At 59.2% G+C, this 26,436-nt stretch overlaps 1 protein-coding gene across 1 annotated transcript in view; it reads left to right on the forward strand.

The window, feature by feature from the left end:
- Positions 1–26,436, forward strand: part of LOC140411507 (serum response factor-like) — a 272,442-nt gene that overhangs the window by 121,930 nt on the left and 124,076 nt on the right. The window contains exons 7-8 of the mRNA XM_072500592.1: positions 9,501–9,647; positions 16,942–17,139. Of these exons, the coding sequence (XP_072356693.1) occupies positions 9,501–9,647; positions 16,942–17,139 (345 nt within the window). The remainder of the gene's footprint in view (positions 1–9,500; positions 9,648–16,941; positions 17,140–26,436) is intronic.

A 26,436-nucleotide genomic window follows, 5' to 3' on the forward strand; every position in this document is an offset into this window, starting at 1 on the left:
TTCTGTGTGCTCCCCCCAGTTTTCTGTGTGCTCCCCCCAGTTGTCTCTGTGCTCCCCCCAGTTGTCTCTGTGCTCCCCCCAGTTTTCTGTGTGCTCCCCCCTGTTTTCTGTGTGCTCCCCCCAGTTGTGTCTGTGCTCCCCCCAGTTGTCTGTGTGCTCCCCCCAGTTGTCTGTGTGCTCCCCCCAGTTGTCTGTGTGCTCCCCCCAGTTTTCTGTGTGCTCCCCCCAGTTTTCTGTGTGCTCCCCCCAGTTGTCTCTGTGCTCCCCCCAGTTGTCTGTGTGCTCCCCCCAGTTGTCTGTGTGCTCCCCCCAGTTGTCTGTGTGCTCCCCCCAGTTGTCTCTGTGCTCCCCCCAGTTGTCTGTGTGCTCCCCCCAGTTGTCTGTGTGCTCCCCCCAGTTGTCTGTGTGGTCCCCCCAGTTGTCTCTGTGCTTCCCCCAGTTGTGTCTGTGCTCCCCCCAGTTGTCTGTGTGCTCCCCCCAGTTGTCTGTGTGCTCCCCCCAGTTGTCTGTGTGCTCCCCCCAGTTGTCTGTGTGCTCCCCCCAGTTGTCTGTGTGGTCCCCCCAGTTGTCTGTGTGCTCCCCCCAGTTGTCTGTGTGGTCCCCCCAGTTGTCTGTGTGCTCCCCCCAGTTGTCTGTGTGCTCCCCCCAGTTGTCTGTGTGCTCCCCCCAGTTGTCTGTGTGCTCCCCCCAGTTGTCTGTGTGCTCCCCCCAGTTGTCTGTGTGCTTCCCCCAGTTGTCTGTGCTTCCCCCAGTTGTCTGTGTGCTTCCCCCAGTTGTCTGTGTGGTCCCCCCAGTTGTCTGTGTGGTCCCCCCAGTTGCCTGTGTGCTCCCCCCAGTTGCCTGTGTGCTCCCCCCAGTTGCCTGTGTGCTCCCCCCAGTTGCCTGTGTGCTCCCCCCAGTTGCCTGTGTGGTCCCTCCAGTTGCCTGTGTGCTTCCCCCAGTTGTCTGTGTGCTGCCCCCAGTTGCCTGTGTGCTTCCCCCAGTTGTCTGTGTGCTGCCCCCAGTTGTCTGTGTGGTCCCCCCAGTTGTCTGTGTGCTCCCCCCAGTTGTCTGTGTGCTCCCCCCAGTTGTCTGTGTGCTCCCCCCAGTTGTCTGTGTGCTCCCCCCAGTTTTCTGTGTGCTCCCCCCAGTTGTCTCTGTGCTCCCCCCAGTTGTCTGTGTGCTCCCCCCAGTTGTCTCTGTGCTCCCCCCAGTTGTCTGTGTGCTCCCCCCAGTTGTCTCTGTGCTCCCCCCAGTTGTCTCTGTGCTCCCCCCAGTTGTCTCTGTGCTCCCCCCAGTTTTCTGTGTGCTCCCCCCAGTTTTCTGTGTGCTCCCCCCAGTTGTGTCTGTGCTCCCCCCAGTTGTCTGTGTGCTCCCCCCAGTTGTCTGTGTGCTCCCCCCAGTTTTCTGTGTGGTCCCCCCAGTTGCCTGTGTGCTTCCCCCAGTTGCCTGTGTGCTGCCCCCAGTTGCCTGTGTGCTTCCCCCAGTTGTCTGTGTGCTTCCCCCAGTTGTCTGTGTGGTCCCCCCAGTTGTCTCTGTGCTTCCCCCAGTTGCCTGTGTGCTTCCCCCAGTTGTCTGTGTGCTGCCCCCAGTTGTCTCAGTGCTTCCCCCAGTTGTCTCAGTGCTTCCCCCAGTTGCCTGTGTGCTTCCCCCAGTTGCCTGTGTGCTTCCCCCAGTTGTCTCTGTGCTCCCCCCAGTTGTCTCAGTGCTTCCCCCAGTTGTCTCAGTGCTTCCCCCAGTTGTCTGTGTGCTTCCCCCAGTTGTCTCAGTGCTTCCCCCAGTTGTCTCAGTGCTCCCCCCAGTTGTCTGTGTGCTCCCCCCAGTTGTCTCTGTGCTCCCCCCAGTTGTCTGTGTGCTCCCCCCAGTTGTCTGTGCTTCCCCCAGTTGTCTCAGTGCTTCCCCCAGTTGTCTGTGTGCTTCCCCCAGTTGTCTGTGTGCTTCCCCCAGTTGTCTGTGTGCTTCCCCCAGTTGTCTCAGTGCTTCCCCCAGTTGTCTGTGTGCTCCCCCCAGTTGTCTCTGTGCTCCCCCCAGTTGTCTCTGTTTTCCCCCCAGTTGTCTGTGTGCTTCCCCCAGTTGTCTGTGTGCTCCCCCCAGTTGTCTGTGTGCTCCCCCCAGTTGTCTGTGTGCTCCCCCCAGTTGTCTGTGTGCTCCCCCCAGTTGTCTGTCTGCTCCCCCCAGTTGTCTGTGTGCTCCCCCCAGTTGTCTGTGTGCTCCCCCCAGTTGTCTGTGTGCTCCCCCCAGTTGTCTGTGTGCTCCCCCCAGTTGTCTCTGTGCTCCCCCCAGTTGTCTGTGTGCTCCCCCCAGTTGTCTGTGTGCTCCCCCCAGTTGTCTGTGTGCTCCCCCCAGTTGTCTGTGTGCTTCCCCCAGTTTTCTGTGTGCTCCCCCCAGTTGTCTGTGTGCTCCCCCCAGTTGTCTGTGTGCTCCCCCCAGTTTTCTGTGTGCTCCCCCCAGTTTTCTGTGTGCTCCCCCCAGTTGTGTCTGTGCTCCCCCCAGTTGTCTCTGTGCTCCCCCCAGTTGTCTGTGTGCTCCCCCCAGTTTTCTGTGTGCTCCCCCCAGTTGTCTGTGTGGTCCCCCCAGTTGTCTGTGTGCTTCCCCCAGTTGACTGTGTGGTCCCCCCAGTTGTCTGTGTGGTCCCCCCAGTTGTCTGTGTGCTGCCCCCAGTTGTCTGTGTGCTGCCCCCAGTTGTCTGTGTGCTGCCCCCAGTTGTCTGTGTGCTCCCCCCAGTTGTCTGTGTGCTGCCCCCAGTTGTCTGTGTGCTGCCCCCAGTTGTCTGTGTGCTGCCCCCAGTTGTCTGTGTGCTCCCCCCAGTTGTCTGTGTGCTGCCCCCAGTTGTCTGTGTGCTCCCCCCAGTTGTCTGTGTGCTGCCCCCAGTTGTCTGTGTGCTCCCCCCAGTTGTCTGTGTGCTGCCCCCAGTTGTCTGTGTGCTGCCCCCAGTTGTCTGTGTGCTCCCCCCAGTTGTCTGTGTGCTGCCCCCAGTTGTCTCTGTGCTCCCCCACATGTAGCCAGAGCAGATAAAGACAGCAGATTTCCCTCCATAAAGAACATTAGTGAACATTTACAACTTATTCATGGTCACCCTATTTGAGACTAGTCTTGTATTTCCAGTTTAATTAACTGAATTTAAATTTCCCCGGCTTTTGAAATGGGCAGCACAGTGGTTAGCACTGTTGCTTCACAGCTCCAGGGTCCCAGATTGGATTCCCGGCTTGGGTCACTGTCTGTGCGGAGTCTGCACGCTCTCCCCGTGCCTGCGTGAGTTTCCTCCGGGTGCTCCGGTTTCCTCTCACAAGTCCTGAAAACGTGCTGTTAGGTGAATTGGACATTCTGAATTCTCCCTCCGTGTACCCGAACAGGCGCCAGAATGTGAAGACTAGGGGCTTTTCACAGTAACTTCATTGCAGTGTTAATGTAAGCCTACTTGTGACAACAAAGATTATTATCACTATTATAAGTCATGTCTCGGGATAATTACAGCTGGCCTCTGGAGTATTGTGTTATTGCTGTGTTCATGTGTACTTCTCGGTGGAGACCTTCTTCTGTAATGCAATTGGTTCAATGTGACCTGGTTAACTGTGAGGAGAAAGCACCCCCTTGTGGCCACAGGCGGTATCACACCAAGCCAAGTGAACCATTGGATGTCAATCCCTTGGTCATTGCTGACTACTACAGGAAAGTAAGTCAGTACACTGACACCCCCCCACCCACCCACCCCCAGGTAAACTCTGACCCCCCACCCCCCCGGTAAACACTGACCCCCCCCCCCCCCCAACACTGACCCCCCTCCGTATACACTGACACCCCCCCCCCCGGTAAACACTGACCCCCACCCCCCGTAAACACTGACCCCCCTCCGTAAACACTGACACCCCCCCCCCCCGGTAAACACTGACACAACCCACACACACCACCCCCCGCGTAAACACTGACCCCCCCCCCCCCCCCCCCCCGGGTAAACACTGACACCCCCCCCCAGGTAAACACCATCACACACACCCCCACCCCCGTTAAACACTGACTGACCCCCCCACCCCCCCCCGTAAGCACTGCCCCCCCCCCCCCCCCCAAGTAAACACTGTCACCCCGCCCCCCTCCCGGGTAAACAGTATCACCCCCTCCGGTAAACCCGACAACCCCCCCCCCCCCTGGAAAACACTGACCCCCCCCCCTGGTAGACACTGACCCCCCCCACCCCCCCCGGTAGACACTGACACCCCCCGGGTAAACACAGACCCCCCCCCATAAACACTGACACCCCTCCGTAAACACTGACACCCCCCGACACCCCCCCCCCCCCGGGTAAACACTGACCCCGCCCCCCACCCCCCGGGTAAACATTGACCCCGCCCCCCACCCGCCGGTAAACACTGACCCCGCCCCCCACCCCCCCGGGTAAACACTGACCCCGCCCACCACCCCCCGGGTAAACACTGACCCCGCCCCCCAACCGCCGGTAAACACTGACCCCGCCCCCCACCCTCCCGGGTAAACACTGACCCCGCCCCCCACCCCCCCGGGTAAACACTGACCCCGCCCCCCACCTCCCGGGTAAACACTGACCCCGCCCCCCACCCGCCGGTAAACACTGACCCCGCCCCCCACCCCCGGGTAAACACCGACCCCGCCCCCACCCGCCGGTAAGCACTGACCCCGCCCCCCACCCCCCCGGGTAAACACTGACCCCGCCCCCCAACCTCCGGGTAAACACTGACCCCGCCCCCCACCCGCCGGTAAACACTGACCCCGCCCCCCACCCCGGGTAAACACTGACCCCGCCCCAAACACTGACCCCGCCCCCCACCCCCGGGTAAACACTGACCCCGCCCCCCACCCGCCGGTAAACACTGACCCCGCCCCCCACCCCCGGGTAAACACTGACCCCGCCCCCCCACCCCCCGGGTAAACACTGACCCCGCCCCCCACCCCCGGGTAAACACTGACCCCGCCCCCCACCCCCGGGTAAACACTGACCCCGCCCCCCCACCCCCCCGGGTAAACACTGACCCCGCCCCCCACCCCCGGGTAAACACTGACCCCGCCCCCCACCCGCCGGTAAACACTGACCCCGCCCCCCACCCCCGGGTAAACACTGACCCCGCCCCCCCCACCCCCCGGGTAAACACTGACCCCGCCCCCCACCCCCGGGTAAACACTGACCCCGCCCCCCACCCGCTGGTAAACACTGACCCCGCCCCCCACCCGCCGGTAAACACTGACACCCTCCCGGGAAACACTGATAGCCCCACCTCCCCAGGTAAACACTGAACCCCCCCCCCCGGGAAACACAGACCCCCCCCCCCATAAACACTGACACCCCTCCGTAAACACTGACCCCCCCCGGGTAAACACTGACCCCGCCCCCACCCCCCGGGTAAACACTGACCCCGCCCCCCACCCCCCGGGTAAACACTGACCCCGCCCCCCACCCCCCGGGTAAACACTGACCCCGCCCCCCACCCGCCGGTAAACACTGACCCCACCCCCCACCCCCCGGGTAAACACTGACCCCGCCCCCACCCCCCGGGTAAACACTGACCCCGCCCCCCACCCGCCGGTAAACACTGACCCCGCCCCCCACCCGCCGGTAAACACTGACAACACCCCCCGGAAAACACTGACACCCCCCCAGGAAACACTGATAGCCCCACCTCCCCAGGTAAACACTGAACCCCCCCCCCCGGGTAAACACTGACACCCCTCCGTAAACACTGACCACTGACACCCCCCCCCCGGTAAACACTGACACCCCCCCACACACACACCACACACCGGTAAATACTGACCCCCATCCCGGTAAGCACTGACCCCGCACCCCCCGGTAAACACTGACACCCCCCCCCCCCCCGGAAAACACTGACAAACCCCCCCCGGTAGACACCGACACCGCCCCCCCCCCCAGGTAAACACTGACACACAACCCCCCCCTGGTAAACACTAACACCCCCGGGTAAACACAGACCCCCCCCCCCCCGGAAAACACTGACACCCCCCCCCCGGTAAACACAGCCCCACCTCCCCAGGTAAACACTGAACCCCCCCCTGTAAACACTGACGCCCCTCTCGGTAAACACTTGACACCCCCACCCCCCCCCCTCCGGCAAACACTGACCCCCCCCGGTAGACATTGTCACCCCCCCCCCCCCCCCCGGTAGACACTGTCACCCCGCCGCGGCCCCCCCCCGGGTAGTCACCCCCCCCCCCCCCCCCCCCCGGGTAAACACTACCCCACCCCCCACCCCGGTAAACACTGACACCGCCCCCCCCCCCCCCCGGTAAGTACCGGCAAGCTCCCAAGGGCCCCTTGTAAGTACCGCCACGCTCCCGGGGACCCCCTGTGAGTACCTCCTTGCTCCCGAGGGCTCCCTGTAAGTACCTGCACGCTCCCGAGGGCTCCCTGTAAGTACCTGCACGCTCCCGAGGGCTCCCTTTAAATACCGCCACGCTTCCGAGGGCCCCCTGTGAGTACCGCCACGCTCCCGGGGGTCCCCTGTGAGTACCGCCAAGCTCCCGGGGGGCCCCTGTGAGTACCTCCACGCTCCCGAAGGCTCCCTGTAAGTACGGCCACGCTCCCGATGGCTCCCTGTAAGTACGGCCACGCTCCCGAGGGCCCCCTGTAAGTATCTCCATGCTCCCGAGGGCTCCCTGTAAGTACCTCCACGCTCCCGAGGGCTCCCTGTAAGTACCTCCATGCTCCCGAGGGCCCCCTGTAAGTACCTCCATGCTCCCGAGGGCTCCCTGTAAGTACCTCCATGCTCCCGAGGGCTCCCTGTAATTATCGCCACTCTCCCGAGGGCCCCCTGTAAGTACCTCCATGCTCCCGAGGGCCCCCTGTAAGTACCACCACGATCCCGAGGGCTCCCTGTAAGTACCTCCACGCTCCCGAGGGCCTCCTGTAAGAACCTCCATGCTCCCGAGGGCCCCCTGTAAGTACCTGCACGCTCCCGAGGGCTCCCTGTAAGTACCTCCATGCTCCCGAGGGCTCCCTGTAAGTACCTCCATGCTCCCGAGGGCTCCCTGTAATTATCGCCACTCTCCCGAGGGCCCCCTGTAAGTACCTCCATGCTCCCGAGGGCCCCCTGTAAGTACCGCCACGATCCCGAGGGCCCCCTGTAAGTACCCCCATGCTCCCGAGGGCCCCTTGTAAGTACTGCCACGCTCCCGAGGGCCCCCTGTAAGTACCTCCATGCCCCCGAGGGCTCCCTGTAAGTACCCCCATGCTCCCGAGGGCCCCCTGTAAGTACTGCCACGCTCCCGAGGGCCCCCTGTAAGTACCTCCATGCCCCCGAGTGCTCCCTGTAAGTACCGCCACGCTCCCGAGGGCCCCCTGTAAGTACCGCCACGCTCCCGAGGGCTCCCTGTAAATACCGCCACGCTCCCGAGGGCCCCCTGTAAGTACCGCCACGCTCCCGTGGGCCCCCTGTAAGTACCGCCACGGTCCCGGGGGCCCCCTGTGAGTACCTCCATGCTCCCGAGGGCTCCCTGTAAGTATCACCACGCTCCCGAGGGCCCCCTGTAAGTACCTCCATGCTCCCGAGGGCCCCCTGTAAATACCGCCACGCTCCCAAGGGCCCACTGTAAGTACCGCCACGCTCCCGAGGGCCCCCTGTAAGTACCCGCCATGCTCCCGAGGGCCCCCTGTAAGTACCTCCATGCTCCCGAGGGCTCCCTGTAAGTACCTTCACGCTACCGAGGGCTTCCTGTAAGTACCTCCATGCTCCCGAGGGCTCCCTGTAAGTACCTTCAAGCTCCCGAGGGCCCCCTGTAAGTACCTCCATGCTCCCGAGGGCCCCCTGTAAATACCGCCACGCTCCCGAGGGCCCACTGTAAGTACCGCCACGCTCCCGAGGGCCCCCTGTAAGTACCTCCATGCTCCCGAGGGCTCCCTGTAAGTACCTTCACGCTCCCGAGGGCCCCCTGTAAGTCCCTCCAAGCTCCCGAGGGCCCCCTGTAAGTCCCTCCATGCTCCCGAGGGCTCCCTGTAAGTACCTGCACGCTCCTGAGGGCTCCCTGTAAGTACCTCCACGCTCCCGAGGGCCCCCTGTAAGTACCGCCACGCTCCCGAGGGCTCCCTGTAAGTACCTCCACGCTCCCGAGGGCTCCCTGTAAGTATCGCCACGCTCCCGAGGTCTCCCTGTAAGTACCGCCACGCTCCCGAGGGCCCCCTGTGAGTACCGCCACGCTCCCGAGGGCCCCCTGTAAGTACCTCCACGCTCCCGAGGGCCCCCTGTCAGTACCGCCACGCTCCCGAGGGCTCCCTGTAAGTACTGCCACGCTCCCGAGGGCTCCCTGTAAGTACTTCCACGCTCCCGAGGGCTCCCTGTAAGTACCTCCACGCTCCCGAGGGCCCCCTGTAAGTACCTCCACGCTCCCGAGGGCCTCCTGTAAGTACCGTAATGCTCCTGAGGGCCCCCTGTAAGTACCGCCACGCTCCCGAGGGCCCCCTGTATGTACCGCCATGCTCCCGAGGGCTCCCTGTCAGTACCTCCACGCTCCCGAGTGCTCCCTGTCAGTACCTCCACGCTCCCGAGGGCCTCCTGTAAGTACCGTAATGCTCCTGAGGGCCCCCTGTAAGTACCGCCACGCTCCCAAGGGCCCCCTGTAAGTACCTCCACGCTCCCGAGGGCTCCCTGTCAGTACCTCCACGCTCCCGAGGGCCTGCTGTAAGTACCGTAATGCTCCTGAGGGTCCCCTGTAAGTACCGCCACGCTCCCAAGGGCCCCCTGTCAGTACCGCCACGCTCCCGAGGGCTCCCTGTCAGTACCTCCACGCTCCCGAGGGCCTCCTGTAAGTACCGTAATGCTCCTGAGGGCCCCCTGTAAGTACCGCCATGCTCCAGAGGGCCGCCTGTAAGTACCGCCACGCTCCCGAGGGCCCCCTGTAAATACCGCCACTCTCCCGAGTGCTCCCTGTAAGTACCGCCACGCTCCCGAGGGCCCCTTGTAAGTACCTCCACGCTCCCGAGGGCCCCCTGTAAGTACCCCAAAGCTCCTGGGGGACCCCTTTGTGTAACGCTCCTGGTGACCCCTATAAGTTTTCACAAACTCCTGATGACCCCTGTAAGTTTTCGCAAACTCTTGATGACCCCTTCTAAGTTTTGGCAATCTGCCGGGGACCCCCTGTAAGTTCGAGGATGCTCCCGGAGACGCCCTTTAAATTCCGCCATGCTAAGGGGACCAGGCATAAGTACCGCCAATCTCTGGTGGGGTCCCTCTGTAAATACCCCCACATTCCCAGATACACTTGACATTCCTTTAAATAATGACTAATTCCTGTGGACTGTCTAAATCTGATCGAGGCATCCTCCTTTATAAATATTGACCCACTGTTATCTATATTCGCTGTGTAAATTTGTGATACAGAGTGAAGGCGGGTATATAATTTGACTAGTTTACTCTCCCACGATTGACAGAGCTATTGCAGAAACTTCACACAGAAGGTCCCAAATGTGATATCAGTCCATGGATATCTGACCTTGTCTTTTGTTTCTCTCTCTTTCTCCCTCTTGCTTCTCTTTCTCTGCTCAGGAGGTGCAATGGCCCAGCAGCTTCCCGTGCAGGCGATTCAGCTACACCAAGCCACTGGGCAGGTGAGCGTGCACCAGTCCACCCTACACACGGCAACTATCAGCGACAGCAACTCCGAGATTTCTCAGGCCTCAACCAGCGGAGCAAGTAAGGACTGCCCCGCCTCACCGAGCTCACAGATTGTGCTTTCTAAGTCCCCTCCTGCTCCTGGTCGAAGACTCCCTGGCCGAGACATGGTCCTCTTCATGGTCTTCTCCCCTGTCTGTCCAGTCGCTGCTCTGCCATGTCCTGAGCTGTGGACACTAAATTACCTCAGCGACTGATTCCCAGACATTGCAGCTTCTTGCACCTTGGCCAAGACACTCTTGAACATGAATGTGCTGCCCCTCTCCCTCGGGCCCCTCTCCCTCGGGCCCCTCTCCCTCGGGCCCCTCTCCCTCGGGCCCCGCTCCCTCGGGCCCCGCTCCCTCGGGCCCCGCTCCCTCGGGCCCCGCTCCCTCGGGCCCCGCTCCCTCGGGCCCCGCTCCCTCGGGCCCCGCTCCCTCGGGCCCCGCTCCCTCGGGCCCCGCTCCCTCGGGCCCCGCTCCCTCGGGCCCCGCTCCCTCGGGCCCCGCTCCCTCGGGCCCCGCTCCCTCGCGCCCCGCTCCCTCGCGCCCCGCTCCCTCGCGCCCCGCTCCCTCGCGCCCCTCTCCCTCGGGCCCCGCTCCCTCGGGCCCCGCTCCCTCGCGCCCCGCTCCCTCGGGCCCCGCTCCCTCGGGCCCCGCTCCCTCGGGCCCCGCTCCCTCGGGCCCCGCTCCCTCGGGCCCCGCTCCCTCGGGCCCCGCTCCCTCGGGCCCCGCTCCCTCGGACCCCGCTCCCTCGGGCCCCGCTCCCTCGGGCCCCGCTCCCTCGGGCCCCGCTCCCTCGGGCCCCGCTCCCTCGGGCCCCGCTCCCTCGGGCCCCGCTCCCTCGGGCCCCGCTCCCTCGGGCCCCGCTCCCTCGGGCCCCGCTCCCTCGGGCCCCGCTCCCTCGGGCCCCGCTCCCTCGGGCCCCGCTCCCTCGGGCCCCGCTCCCTCGGGCCCCGCTCCCTCGGGCCCCGCTCCCTCGGGCCCCGCTCCCTCGGGCCCCGCTCCCTCGGGCCCCGCTCCCTCGGGCCCCGCTCCCTCGGGCCCCGCTCCCTCGGGCCCCGCTCCCTCGGGCCCCGCTCCCTCGGGCCCCGCTCCCTCGCGCCCCGCTCCCTCGCGGCCCGCTCCCTCGCGGCCCGCTCCCTCGCGGCCCGCTCCCTCGCGGCCCGCTCCCTCGCGGCCCGCTCCCTCGCGGCCCGCTCCCTCGCGGCCCGCTCCCTCGCGGCCCGCTCCCTCGCGGCCCGCTCCCTCGCGGCCCGCTCCCTCGCGGCCCGCTCCCTCGCGGCCCGCTCCCTCGCGGCCCGCTCCCTCGCGGCCCGCTCCCTCGCGGCCCGCGCCCCCGCCCCCTCGCGCCCCGCCCCCTCGCGCCCCGCCCCCCTCGCGCCCCGCCCCCTCGCGCCCCGCCCCCTCGCGCCCCGCCCCCTCGCGCCCCTCTCCTCATCCTGCATTCACTTCTCCCTCAGACAGCCGCATCCTCGCCTCGCTGGTATTGTCACTGGACTAAGAACCCAGAGACACGGTAAAGCCCTGGGACCCAGGTTCAAATCCCACGACTGCAGAAGGTGACATTGCAATTCAATAAAAATATCTGGAATTATAAGTCCAATTATGATCATGAACCCTCTGATAATGCGCTCCTCGATGACACATCCCCGTGCCCGTCTCCCTCAGTCTCTCCGCTCCTCGCCCCGCATTCCCGTCTCCCTCAGTCTCTCTCAGTCTCTCCGCTCCACGTCCCGCATTCCAGTCTCCCTCAGTCCCTCCTCGCCCCGCATTCCCGTCTCCCTCAGTCTCTCCGCTCCTCGCCGCGCATTCCCGTCTCCCTCAGTCTCTCTCAGTCTCTCCGCTCCACGTCCCGCATTCCAGTCTCCCTCAGTCCCTCCTCGCCCCGCATTCCCATCTCCCTCAGTCTCTCCGCTCCTCGCCCCGCATTCCTGTCTCTCTCAGTCTTTCCGCTCCATGTCCCGCATTCCCGTCTCCCTCAGTCTCTCCGCTCCTCGCCGCGCATTCCCGTCTCCCTCAGTCTCTCCGCTCCTCGCCGCGCATTCCCGTCTCCCTCAGTCTCTCGGCTCCTCGCCCCGCATTCCCGTCTCCCTCAGTCTCTCCGCTCCACGTCCCGCATTCCCGTCTCCCTCAGTCTCTCCGCTCCTCGCCCCGCATTCCCGTCTCCCTCAGTCTCTCCGCTCCACGTCCCGCATTCCTGTCTCCCTCAGTCTCTCCGCTCCACGTCCCGCATTCCCGTCTCCCTCAGTCTCTCTGCTCCTCGCCCCGCATTCCCGTCTCCCTCAGTCTCTCCGCTCCTCGCCGCGCATTCCCGTCTCCCTCAGTCTCTCCGCTCCTCGCCGCGCATTCCCGTCTCCCTCAGTCTCTCCGCTCCTCGCCCCGCATTCCCGTCACTCTCAGTCTCTCGCCCCGCATTCCCGTCTCCCTCAGTCTCTCCTCGCCCGGGATTCCCGGCTCCCTCAGTCTCCGCTCCTCGCCCGGCATTCCCATCTCCCTCAGTCTCTCCGCTCCTCGCCCCGAATTCCCGTCTACCTCAGTCTCTCCGCTCCTCGCCCCGCATTCCCGTCTCCCTCAGTCTCTCCTCGCCCGGGATTCCCGGCTCCCTCAGTCTCTCCGCTCCTCGCCCCGCATTCCCGTCTCCCTCAGTCTCTCCGCTCCTCGCCCCGCATTCCCGTCTCCCTCAGTCTCTCTGCTCCTCGCCCCGCATTCCCGTCTCCCTCAGTCTCTCTGCTCCTCGCCCCGCATTCCCGTCTCCCTCAGTCTCTCCGCTCCACGTCCCGCATTCCCGTCTCCCTCAGTCTCTCCGCTCCTCGCCCCGCATTCCCGTCTCCCTCAGTCTCTCCTTGCCTCGCATTCCCGTCTCCCTCAGTCTCTCTGCTCCTCGCCCCGCATTCCCGTCTCCCTCAGTCTCTCTGCTCCTCGCCCCGCATTCCCTTCTCCCTCAGTCTCTCCGCTCCTCGCCCGGCATTCCCATCTCCCTCAGTCTCTCCGCTCCTCGCCGCGCATTCCCGTCTCCCTCAGTCTCTCGGCTCCTCGCCCCGCATTCCCGTCTCCCTCAGTCTCTCCGCTCCTCGCCCGGCATTCCCGTCTCCCTCAGTCTCTCGGCTCCTCGCCCGGCATTCCCGTCTACCTCAGTCTCTCCGCTCCTCGCCCCGCATTCCCGTCTCCCTCAGTCTCTCTGCTCCTCGCCCCGCATTCCCGTCTCCCTCAGTCTCTCCGCTCCTCGCCCCGCATTCCCGTCTCCCTCAGTCTCTCCGCACCTCGCCCCGCATTCCCGTCTCCCTCAGTCTCTCCTCGCCCGGGATTCCCGGCTCCCTCAGTCTCTCCGCTCCTCGCCCCGCATTCCCGTCTCCCTCAGTCTCTCCGCTCCTCGCCCCGCATTCCCGTCTCCCTCAGTCTCTCCGCTCCTCGCCCCGCATTCCCGTCTCCCTCAGTCTCTCTGCTCCTCGCCCCGCATTCCCGTCTCCCTCAGTCTCTCCGCTCCTCGCCCCGCATTCCCGTCTCCCTCAGTCTCTCTGCTCCTCGCCCCGCATTCCCGTCTCCCTCAGTCTCTCTGCTCCTCGCCCCGCATTCCCGTCTCCCTCAGTCTCTCTGCTCCTCGCCCCGCATTCCCGTCTCCCTCAGTCTCTCTGCTCCTCGCCCCGCATTCCCGTCTCCCTCAGTCTCTCCGCTCCTCGCCCCGCATTCCCGTCTCCCTCAGTCTCTCTGCTCCTCGCCCCGCATTCCCGTCTCCCTCAGTCTCTCTGCTCCTCGCCCCGCATTCCCTTCTCCCTCAGTCTCTCCTCGCCCCGCATTCCCGTCTCCCTCAGTCTCTCTGCTCCTCGCCCCGCATTCCCGTCTCCCTCAGTCTCTCCTTGCCCCGCATTCCCGTCCGTCTCTCTGCTCCTCGCCCTGCGTATCTGTCTCTCCGCCCCTCCCCCTGCGTATCCGTCTCTCCGCCCCTCGCCCTGCGTATCCGTCTCTCCGCCCCTCGCCCTGCGTATCCGTCTCTCCGCTCCTCGCCCTGCGTATCCGTCTCTCCGCCCCTCGCCCTGCGTATCCGTCTCTCCGCTCCACGCCCTGCGTATCCGTCTCTCCGCCCCTCGCCATGCGTATCCATCTCTCCGCTCCTCACCCTGCGTATCAGTCTCTCCGCTCCTCGGCCTGCGTATCCGTCTCTCCGCCCCTCGCCCTGCGTATCCGTCTCTCCGCCCCTCGCCCTGCGTATCCGTCTCTCCGCTCCTCACCCTGCGTATCCGTCTCTCCGCTCCTCACCCTGCGTATCCGTCTCTCCGCCCCTCGCCCTGCGTATCCGTCTCTCCGCTCCTCACCCTGCGTATCCGTCTCTCCGCCCCTTGCCCTGCGTATCCGTCTCTCCGCTCACGCCCAGTGCACCCGTTTCTCCGCCCCTCGTCTTGCGTATCCGTCTCTCCGCTCCTCGCCCTGCGTATCCGTCTCTCCACCCCTCGCCCTGCGTATCCGTCTCTCCACTCCTCGCCCTGCGTATCCGTCTCTCCGCTCCTCGCCCTGCGTATCCGTCTCTCCGCCCCTCACCCTGCGTATCCGTCTCTCCACCCCTCGCCGTGCGTATCCATCTCTCCGCTCCTCATCCTGTGTACCTGTCTCTCCGCCCCTCGCCCTGCGTATCCGTCTCTCCGCTCCACGCCCTGCGTATCCGTCTCTCCACCCCTCGCCCTGCGTATCCATCTCTCCGCTCCTCATCCTGTGTACCTGTCTCTCCGCCCCTCGCCCTGCGTATCCGTCTCTCCGCTCCACGCCCTGCGTATCCGTCTCTCCACCCCTCGCCCTGCGTATCCATCTCTCCGCTCCTCACCCTGCGTATCAGTCTCTCCGCTCCTCGGCCTGCGTATCCGTCTCTCCGCCCCTCGGCCTGCGTATCCGTCTCTCCACCCCTCGCCCTGCGTATCCGTCTCTCCGCCCCTCGCCCTGCGTATCCGTCTCTCCGCCCCTCGCCCTGCGTATCCGTCTCTCCGCTCCTCGCCCTGCGTATCCGTCTCTCCGCTCCTTGCCCTGCATATCCGTCTCTCCGCCCCTCACCCTGCGTATCTGTGTCTCCGCCCCTCGTCCTGCGTATCTGTCTCTCCGCCCCTCGTCTTGCGTGTCCGTCTCTCCGCCCTCGCCCCGCGTTTCCGTCTCTCCGCTCCTCGCCCCGCGCACCCGTTTCTCTGCCCCATGTCTTGCGTATCCGTCTCTCTGCTCCTCTGCCTGCGTATCCGTCTCACCGCTCTTGGCCCTGCGTATCCGTCTCTCCGCCCCTCGCCCTGCCTATCCGTCTCTCCGCCCCTCGCCCTGCGTATCCGTCTCTCCGCCCCTCGCCCCGTGTATCCGTCTCCGCTCCTCGCCCCGCGCACCCGTTTCTCTGCCCCATGTCTTGCGTATCCGTCTCTCTGCTCCTCGGCCTGCGTATCAGTCTCACCGCTCTCGGCCCTGCGTATCCGTCTCTCCGCCCCTCGCCCTGCGTATCCGTCTCTCCGCCCCTCGCCCTGCGTATCCGTCTCTCCGCTCCTCACCCTGCATATCTGTCTCTCCGCCCTGCGTATCCGTCTCTCCGCTCCTCACCCTGCGTATCCATCTCTCCGCCCTGCGTATCCGTCTCACCGCTCCTCGCCCTGCGTATCCGTCTCTCCGCCCCTCGCCCTGCGTATCCGTCTCTCCGCCCCTCGCCCTGCGTATCCGTCACTCCGCCCCTCGCCCCGCGTATCCGTCTCCGCTCCTCGCCCCGCGCACCCGTTTCTCTGCCCCATGTCTTGCGTATCCGTCTCTCTGCTCCTCGGCCTGCGTATCAGTCTCTCCACTCCTCCCCCTGCGTATCCGTCTCTCCGCTCCTTGCCCTGCGTATCCGTCACTCCGCTCCTCCCCCTGTGTATCTGTCTCTCCGCTCCTCGTCCCGCACACCCGTCTCTCCGCTCCTCGTCCAGCACACCCATCTCTCCGCCCCTCGCCCTGCGTATCCGCCTCCCTTGGACATTCCTCTCCTTGTCTCGCGTACCCCTCTTCCTTGGTCAGTCTTCTCTGCTCCCTCTCCTGAGTGCCTGTCTCCCTTGGTCACTCAGACAGTTTGCAGTATCCTCACCTCCCCGACACCCCTTTGTGTAGCTGGGGCCTTGCCTTCCATCCACTGTTCCCAAATAACCAGTGTTGTCAGGAGAACTTGGTGAAATCATGAATGGAGGCACTGTTGGTGAACTTTCCCTCACAATCTGCTTTCTGAAGGTTAAATCGAAGGCAGGGCTATCATTTCAGTAATGTGCAGTTATTGACCGTAAGACGAGTGTGGGACACAATAGAACGCACTGCCGCGGACGATCATGTATAGAGATGGTGGCCATTCTGCCCTTTGAACCTCTTGTTATTAATTTCGACCGTAGCTGATTTGTACCTTAACTTCATCTATCCACCTTGATTGGGAACATTGAACACCCTTCCTACCTGCTCCACCATTCAGTAAGAGCATGATTGGTCTGATTGCCATCTCAGATCTACTTTCCAGTCTGTCCCCCATAACCCTCGACTCCCTTGCCGAGCAAATATCTGCCGAACTCGGCCGTGAATAAATTCAATGGCCCAGACGCCGCTACTTTATGAGAAAGAGAATTCCTTCGGCTAACGACCGTCAGAGAGACAAAGTTTCTCTTCATTTTGGTTTTAAAAGAGTGACCACTTCTTAAACTGTCCCCTAATCCTGACCTCGCCTACAAGAAGAATCATCCTCCATGTATTCGCCCTCACAAAGTTGCCTCAGCATATTGTATGTATGTGTCACTGCCCAACCTTTCTTCAATTATATCCTTTTCCAAATAAGGAAATCAAAGCCATGCACAGTATTCTAAATGTGTTCTCACCTTCAACCCTTAATCCTTTGTCTAACCAAAATTGATCAATCTCCATTTAGAAATGTTCAGTTGACAACCCATCCTCAACAGCATTAGGAGCAAAGTTCACTATTTCTACATCTTTTTGCATTGGGTAAAAGTGCTTCCTGACATGATCCCAATGGCCTATCTCTCATTTTCAGATTAATCCCCCTGATCTGGACTCTTGAAGTTGAGGAAATAGTTTCTCTCTATCTACCCTGTACCCTTTAATCACCTCAGGTAGTTTTCCCTTAATCTTCTTTAAATTCAAAGGAAATACAAAACGTCCTCTAATTTAACACGTTTAGTTTGGTGGATTTGGGCTGTGTTCCGACACAGAAGGATATCCCTCAGTGAGGTGCATCACCCAGAAATGAATCAAGCATTATTCTAAGTGGGTTCTGAGCTGTAGCCTTTGCACATTGAGCACATTATTTTACAGTTTATAAAAGCTGAAACCCTTTCCTGTCTGCTTATCAGTGACATTGCCAGCAACAATCGTGACATCGTCTGTACCCACCTCGATGGCCAGCCACGTGATGTATCCCAGCCCTCATGGTACAGTCATGTACACCACCTCTAGTCCCGGCCTGTCTGACAGTGGACTTACCGTTCTCAACGCCTTTTCACAGCCTTCATCGGGGATGCAAGTGTCTCATGGTCAGATGCAAGAGCAGGGTAAGGTTATGAATAAACGTTAATGTATCAACTTAACAGGGGCTGGTTTAGCACACTGGGCTAAATCGCTGGCTTTTAAAGCAGACCAAGGCAGGCCAGCAGCACGGTTCAATTCCCGTACCAGCCTCCCCGAACAGGCGCCGGAATGTGGCGACCAGGGGCTTTTCACAGTAACTTCATTGAAGCCTACTTGTGACAATAAGCGATTTTCATTTCATTTCATTCATGTACGTCTCTCTAAGGAAATCCTATTTGCTGCGAAAGACTCTGGTGAGCTAGTCAGGATCATACAACACTATTTCAGAGAGTTGGGGCTTGTCTGGGCTGCTGGACAAGTGTGTACATGTTCCTTTCACTGTGAAGAGTGGATTTGAATTCAGTCCACGCTGATGGGGAATAGATCGTGCCAGCTTGTCTCTCAGGTTTCTCAGTGACGAGAGTTTGAATACGTCTATTTCCTGATGCACAACGCAAACTGTCTGTAAGTTGTTAGCTTCACAATCAATTTTGTACAAAGGAGGCGATTTGTTGGTGCTGACTCTTTGAAATTGTTATCTAATTAATCACCCCTCCCGTGTCCTGCACATTCTGCCCCTTCGTCTTACCCAGGTTTATTTCTATTAAGTTTTTTTAAAAATATGTTTTATTGAAATTTGTTTCCCAAACAACAATTTTTCCCTCTTACAAAGCAAACGCAACAATAACAATACAGAAATTTTTAACGATACACAAGTAACAAAACCCCTTTATCTTTGACCTAAACTAAATTAAACCCCCCCCCCTTCCCCCCCCCCCCCTCCCCCCCCCCCCCCCCCCCCCCCCCTTCCCCCTGGGTTGCTGCTGCTGGTCATCTGTCTTCCCTCTAACGTTCCCCTAGGTAGTCGAGAAATGGCTGCCACCGCCTGGTGAACCCTTGAGCCGATCCTCTCAGGCCAAACTTTATCTGCTCCAGTTTTATGAACCCCGCCATATCATTTACCCAGGCCTCCAGTCCGGGGGGTTTCGCCTCCTTCCACATGAGTAGGATCCTGCGCCGGGCTACTAGGGACGCAAAGGCCACAACGTCGGCCTCTTTCGCCTCCTGCACTCCCGGCTCTTCCGCAACTCCAAATAAAGCTAACCCCCAGCCTGGTTTGACCCGGGCCTTCACCACCTGCGAAATCACTCCCGTTACTCCCTTCCAATACCCCTCCAGTGCCGGGCACGCCCAAAACATATGTGCGTGGTTTGCCGGGCTCCCGCCACACCTCCCACATTTGTCCTCCACTCCAAAGAACCTGCTCAATCTTGCTCCCATTATGTGTGCTCTATGTAGCACCTTAAATTGAATCAGGCTAAGCCTGGCACATGAGGAAGAGGAATTTACCCTGCTTAGGGCATCAGCCCACATACCCTCCTCTATCTCCTCCCCTAGTTCTTCTTCCCACTTTCCTTTTAGTTCGCCCACCGCCTCCTCCCCCTCTTCCCTCATCTCTCGATAAATCTCTGACACCTTGCCCTCCCCGACCCACACCCCTGAAAGCACTCTGTCCTGTATCCCCTGTGTCGGGAGCAACGGAAATTCCCTCACCTGTTGTCTAGTAAACGCCCTCACCTGCATATATCTCAAGAAATTTCCCCGGGGTAACTTATACTTTTCCTCCAATGCTCCCAAGCTCGCAAAAGTCCCATCTATAAATAAGTCTCCCACCCTCCTAATTCCCAACTGGAACCAGCTCTGAAATCCTCCATCCATTCTTCCTGGGGCGAACCTATGGTTGTTCCTGATTGGGGACCCCACCAGGGCTCCCCGCACCCCTCTCTGTCGCCTCCACTGTCCCCAGATATTCAATGTTGCCGCCACCACCGGGTTCGTGGTAAACTTTTTAGGTGAGATCGGTAGCGGCGCCGTCACCAGCGCCTCTAAACTCGTCCCTTTACAGGACTTTCTCTCCAGTCTTTTCCACGCCGCTCCCTCACCCTCCCATCATCCATTTACGTATCATTGCCACATTGACGGCCCAATAGTAATCGCCCAAGTTCGGTAGTGCCAATCCTCCTCTGTCCCTACTATGCTGAAGGAACCCCTCCTTACTCTCGGAACTTTCCCTGCCCACACGAAGCTCGTGATGCTCCTGTCTATTTTATTAAAAAAGGTCTTGGTGATTAGTATAGGGAGACATTGAAATACAAATAAGAAACTCGGGAGGACCATCATCTTAATTGCTTGCACCCTGCCCGCCAGCGATAGAGGCTGCATGTCCCACCTCTTGAAGTCCTCCTCCATTTGTTCTACCAACCGTGTCAGATTAAGTCTGTGCAAGGTTCCCCAGCTCCTAGCGATCTGAATCCCCAGGTATCGGAAGTTTCTTTCCACTTTCCTTAGAGGCAAGCCTTCTATCTCCCTACTCTGGCCCCCTGGATGTATCACAAATAATTCACTCTTCCCCATGTTTAGCCTATACCCTGAGAAATCCCCGAACCCCCTCAAAATTTGCATAACCTCTATCATTCCCCCCGCTGGGTCCGACACGTATAACAATAGGTCATCCGCGTATAACGAGACTCGGTGTTCTTCTCCCCCTCTAATCACCCCTCTCCATTTCCTGGAGTCTCTCAACGCCATGGCCAGAGGTTCAATTGCCAACGCGAACAACAATGGAGACAGCGGGCATCCCTGTCTTGTTCCCCTATATAGTCGGAAATACTCCGATCTATGTCGACCTGTAACTACGCTTGCCGTTGGAGCCCCATAAAGAAGTCTAACCCAGCTAATAAACCCGTTCCCAAACCCAAACCTCCTTAACACTTCCCATAAATACTCCCACTCCACCCTATCAAATGCCTTCTCTGCGTCCATTGCCGCCACTATCTCTGCCTCCGCCTCCACTGGGGGCATCATTATCACCCCTAATAGTCGTCGCACGTTAACATTCAGTTGTCTCCCTTTTACGAACCTTGTCTGGTCTTCGTGCACCACCCCCAGGACACAGTCCTCTATCCTCGATGCCAGTACCTTTGCCAACAATTTGGCGTCCACGTTCAATAATGAAATGGGTCTATAGGACCCGCACTGCAACGGATCTTTATCCCTCTTCAAAATTAACGATATCGTCGCCTCCGACATTGTCGGGGGTAGAGTCCCCCCTCCCCTGGCCTCATTGAACGTCCTCACCATCAACGGGGCCAACAAGTCCACATATTTTCTGTAATACTCCACCGGGAACCCGTCTGGTCCTGGGGCCTTCCCTGCTTGCATGCTTCCCAGTCCCTTAATAACCTCGTCCACCCCAATCGGTGCACCCAGGCCTACCACCCCCTGCTCCTCCACTTTCGGGAACCTTAATTGGTCCAGGAACTGCCGCATCCCCCCCTCTCCCTCTGGGGGTTGAGACCTATACAGTTCCTCATAGAAGGTCTTGAACACCTCATTTATCTTTCCTGCCCTTTGCACCGTGTCTCCCCTTTCGTCTCTAATTCCTCCTATCTCCCTCGCTGCTGCCCTCTTTCGCAATTGATGAGCCAACAGGCGACTAGCCTTTTCCCCATATTCATACCTCCTCCCCTGTGCCTTCCTCCACAGTACCTCCGCCTGTCTGGTGGTCAGAAGGCCACATTCCGTCTGGGGTCGTCTCCTCTCCCTGTACAATTCCTCCTCCGGGGTCTCTGCAAATTCCCTATCCACCCTTAAAATCTCCCCCAGTAATCTTTCCCTTTCCTTGGCCTCTGTTTTCCTTTTGTGGGCCCCAATGGAGATCAGCTCTCCTCTGACCACCGCTTTTAGTGCTTCCCATACCACTCCCACAGGGACCTCGCCGTCGTCATTGACCTCCAGGTATCTCTCAATACACCCCCGCACTCTTGCACACACTCCCTCATCCGCCATCAGTCCCACATCTAATCGCCAGAGTGTTCTCTGCTCCCTTTCCTCTCCTAATTCCAGGTCCACCCAATGTGGGGCATGATCCGAAACCGCTATGGCTGAGTACTCAGCTTCTTCCACCCTAGTGATCAACGACCTTCCCAAAACAAAAAAATCTATCCGGGAGTACACTTTATGGACATGGGAGAAGAAGGAAAACTCCCTAGCCCTAGGTCTAAGAAATCGCCATGGATCCACTCCCCCCATTTGGTCCATAAACCCCTTAAGTACCTTGGCCGCTGCCGGCCTTCTTCCGGTCCTTGAGCTGGATCTATCTAGCCCCGCGTCCAGCACCGTATTAAAGTCCCCTCCTAAAATCAAGTTTCCTACCTCCAGGTCCGGTATACGCCCCAGCATCCGTCTCATAAATCCCGCATCGTCCCAGTTTGGGGCATACACATTAACCAACACGACCTCCATTCCCTCCAGCCTGCCACTCACCATTACATATCTACCTCCGCTATCTGCTACGATGTTCTTTGCTTCAAATGCTACCCGTTTCCCCACCAAAATGGCCACCCCTCTATTCTTTGCGTCCAGTCCTGAGTGGAACACCTGTCCCACCCATCCTTTCCTTAGCCTAACTTGGTCCGCCACCTTTAGGTGCGTCTCTTGGAGCATAACCACATCTGCCCTTAGTCCTTTCAAATGCGCGAGCACTCGGGCCCTTTTTATCGGTCCGTTCAGGCCTCTCACGTTCCACATGATCAGCCTCACTAGGGAGCTACCTGCCCCCCTCCCGTGTCGACTAGCCATTACCTTCTCTAGGCCAGTCCCATATCCCGCCTCCGCGCTCCCGCTCGCTCCCCCAGCGTCGCACACCATCCCCGCCCACCCACTCTTTAGCCATTTCCTTTTGGATTTCCGCAGCAGCAACCCAGTTGTCCCCTCCCCCTCCCTCCCCCCCCTACCCGCTAGATCTCTTTCTAGCATGATTGCTCCCCCCATATTACATCCGTAAATCAGCTGACTTCAACTGACCCCGGCTACTCCTGCTCACTCCTCGACCCCCCCGTGTGGGGAACTCCCATCCACCTTGCGCCTGTCTTCCCGCCTTATTCTTTCTGGCGCGGGAACATCCCTTTACCTGACCCGCCTCTTATGGCGCAGCTCCCTTTCCCCTCCCCCTCCCCTTCCCCATTCTCCAACTATGTCCCGTCTTTCCCCCCTCACCGGCGCCCACATTTCCCCAATGTCTCCCCCCTTCCCAATTTACTTCTCAATTAACTTCAACCATAACATTAACAATAACATTTCCTGCAGCATCAGTCCCTCAGTTCCGATCCAATTTCTCTTCTTTGATGAAGGTCCATGCTTCCTCCGCCGTCTCGAAATAATGGTGTCTCTCCTGATACGTGACCCATAGTCTTGCCGGCTGCAGCATCCCGAACTTCACCTTCCTTTTATGCAACACCTCTTTGGCTCGGTTGAAGCTCGCCCTCCTTCTCGCCACCTCCGCACTCCAATCCTGGTATACCCGTACCACTGCATTCTCCCATCTGCTACTCCGCACCTTTTTAGCCCATCTCAGGACCTCTTCTCTATCCTTAAGGCGGTAAAATCGCACGATTATCGCCCTGGGTGGTTCTCCCGCTTTTGGTCTTCTCGCCGGAATCCGATTTGCCCACTCCACCTCCAAGGGGCCCGTAGGGGCCTCAGCACCCATCAGTGAGCTCAGCATCGTACTTGCGTACGCTCCACAGTCCACTCCTTCCACACCCTCAGGGAGACCCAGTATCCGAAGGTTCTTCCTTCGCGCTCCATTTTCTAGGTCTTCGATCCTTTCAGTACACTTTTTATGAAGTGCCTCGTGCGTCTGTGTCTTAACTGCCAGGCCCAGGATCTCGTACTCAATATCTGTCACCTTCTGCTCCACCACGCGGAGCTCTGTCTCCTGGGTCTTTAATGTCTCCTTGAGCCCCTCAATTGCCTGGAGCAACGGGGTCAGCACCTCCCTCTTCAGCAGCTCCACGCACCGTCTCACAATTTCATCCTGCTCAGGCCCCCATGTCGCCTGCGCTTTCTCCGCCGCCATCTTGTACTTCTCTCTTTCTGACCCTTTGGTCGACGATTCCTCGCGCTGCAGCCGCCGCCGCCGGTTTTTTCCTCCTTCGTTTGGGGGGGACTCCCTTCTCACACACCCCACACCGGGTTGCGTCGTCGAAAAATTCCCCGTTGGGGCTCTTAAAAGAGCCCGAAGGTCCGTCGGAGCTGGAGCCGCCGAAGCGTGCGGCTAGCTAGGCATCACCGCAACCGGAAGTCCCTTCAGTGGCCTTGATGAGATCTTTTCACAGTTGTTCCCTCTGCTGCTAGAATTCACCTTTGATACAGACCCTCAGGTCAGCTTGCAGCTTTAAGCTTGCCCTTCCCCCGCCTGCATGCTGGAAGAGGCCCTGTTTATCCTGCAGTTGCAGCCAAATCTTTTACTGTTTCTGCCGTGTCTGGCAACCCAGAGACATACCCTTCCTGGGGGACACTGTTGGGGGAATATTGCAGCCTTCTTCCCACACCGGGAAATGGCAAACAAATGCCGTGGGGGCCCTGTAACGAGCCCAAAAGTCCGTTCCAAGCAGGAGCTACCGAATATGCGACCTAGATCTGCATAGCCGCACCCGGAAGTCTCTATTTCTATTAAGTTGATTCATAATCTAACAACTAGAGCCGTGCCAGACTGCTCAGTCCCCGGAAATGCAGATCCTATTCCATTTGCTTCTTCTATTCCGGACAAATGCTGGAAGTGAATCTAGTCAGCTATAGCATCTCGAACTCGACGTTTCAGCTGGGGACATTGCAGTGTATCTGCCACTCTGACCATCGCGAATGGCAGGGTTTAGAATAATGTACCTGCCACTGAGAGCATCGCGAATGGCAGGGTTTAGAATGTGGTATCTGCCACTCAGTGCATCGTGAATGGCAGTGTTTAGAATGTGGTATCTGACGCTGAGAGCATCTCGAATGACAGGGTGTAGAATGTGGTATCTGCCACTCAGAGCATCGCGAATGGCAGGATTTAGAATGTGGTATCTGCCACTCAGTGCATCGTGAATGGCAGGGTTTAGAATGTGGTATCTGACGCTGAGAGCATCTCGAATGACAGGGTGTAGAATGTGGTATCTGCCACTCAGAGCATCGCGAATGGCAGGATTTAGAATGTGGTATCTGCCACTCTGAGAGCATCTCGAATGGCAGGGTTTAGAATGTGGTATCTGCCAGTCTGAGAGCATCTCGAATGGCAGGGTTTAGAATGTGGTATCTGCCACTCAGTGCATCGTGAATGGCAGGGTTTAGAATGTGGTATCTGACGCTGAGAGCATCTCGAATGGCAGGGTTTAGAATGTGGTATCTGACGCTGAGAGCATCGCGAATGGCAGGGTTTAGAATGTGGTGTCTTCCACTTTGAGAGCATCGCGAATGGCAGTGTTTAGAATGTGGTATCTGCCATCGAGAGCATCGCGAATGGCAGTGTTTAGAATGTGGTATCTGCCATCGAGAGCATCGCGAATGGCAGGGTTTAGAATGTGGTATCTGCCATCGAGAGCATCGCGAATGGCAGGATTTAGAATGTGGTATCTGCCACTCAGAGCATCGTCAATGGCAGGGTTTAGAATGTGGTATCTGCCAGTCTGAGAGCATCGCGGATGGCAGGGTTTAGAATGTGGTATCTGCCACTGAGAGCATCGCGAATGGCAGGGTTTAGAATGTGGTATCTGCCACTCTGAGCATCTCGAATGGCAGTGTTTGAATGTGGTATCTGCCAGTCTGAGAGCATCGCAAATGGCAGTGTTTAGAATGTGGTATCTGCCACTCAGAGCACCGCGAATGGCAGGGTTTAGAATGTGGTATCTGCCACTCAGAGCATCGCGAATGGCAGTGTTTAGAATGTGGTATCTGCCGCTCTGAGCATCGCGAATGGCAGCGTTTAGAATGTGGTATCTGGCACCCTGCGCATCGCGAATGGCAGGGTTTAGAATGTGGTATCTGCCCTCAGAGCATCTCGAATGGCAGGGTTTAGAATGTGGTATCTGCCAGTCTGAGAGCATCGCGAATGACAGGGTTCAGAATGTTGTATCTGCCACTCAGAGCATCGCGAATGGCAGTGTTTAGAATGTGGTATCTGCCAGTCTGAGAGCATCGCGAATGCCAGTGTTTAGAATTTGGTATCTGCCACTCAGTGCATCGTGAATGGCAGGGTTTAGAATGTGGTATCTGCCACTCTGAGCATCGCGAATGGGCAGGGTTTAGAATGTGGTATCTGCCACGGAGAGCATCTCGAATAGCAGGGTGTAGAATGTGGTATCTGGCACTCAGAGCATCGCGAATGGGCAGGGTTTAGAATATGGTATCTGCCACTCTGAACATGGCGAATGGCAGGGTTTAGAATGTAGTATCTGCCAGTCTGAGAGCATCGTGAATGACAGGGTTTAGAATGTGGTATCTGCCACTCTGAGCATCGCGAATGGCAGGGTTTAGAATGTGGTATCTGCCACTCTGAGCATCGCGAATAGCAGGGTTTAGAATGTGGTATCTGCCACTTTGAGAGCATCTCGAATGGCAGGGTTTAGAATGTGGTATCTGCCACTCAGTGCATCGTGAATGGCAGGGTTTAGAATGTGGTATCTGACGCTGAGAGCATCTCGAATGGCAGGGTTTAGAATGTGGTATCTGACGCTGAGAGCATCGCGAATGGCAGGGTTTAGAATGTGGTATCTGCCACTCTGAGCATCGTGAATGGCAGGGTTTAGAATGTGGTATCTGACGCTGAGAGCATCTCGAATGGCAGGGTTTAGAATGTGGTATCTGACGCTGAGAGCATCGCGAATGGCAGGGTTTAGAATGTGGTGTCTTCCACTTTGAGAGCATCGCGAATGGCAGTGTTTAGAATGTGGTATCTGCCATCGAGAGCATCGCGAATGGCAGTGTTTAGAATGTGGTATCTGCCATCGAGAGCATCGCGAATGGCAGGGTTTAGAATGTGGTATCTGCCGCTCTGAGCATCGTGAATGGCAGGGTTTAGAATGTGGTATCTGCCAGTCTGAGAGCATCGCGGATGGCAGGGTTTAGAATGTGGTATCTGCCACTGAGAGCATCGCGAATGGCAGGGTTTAGAATGTGGTATCTGCCACTCTGAGCATCTCGAATGGCAGTGTTTGAATGTGGTATCTGCCAGTCTGAGAGCATCGCAAATGGCAGTGTTTAGAATGTGGTATCTGCCACTCAGAGCATCGCGAATGGCAGGGTTTATAATGTTGTGTCTGCCACTGAGAACATCGCGAATGGCAGGGTTTAGAATGTGGTATCTGCCACTCAGAGCACCGCGAATGGCAGGGTTTAGAATGTGGTATCTGCCACTCAGAGCATCGCGAATGGCAGGGTTTAGAATGTGGTATCTGCCGCTC

Source organism: Scyliorhinus torazame, chromosome 4 (assembly GCF_047496885.1).
Source record: "Scyliorhinus torazame isolate Kashiwa2021f chromosome 4, sScyTor2.1, whole genome shotgun sequence".
Classification (NCBI taxonomy): Eukaryota; Metazoa; Chordata; class Chondrichthyes; order Carcharhiniformes; family Scyliorhinidae; genus Scyliorhinus; species Scyliorhinus torazame.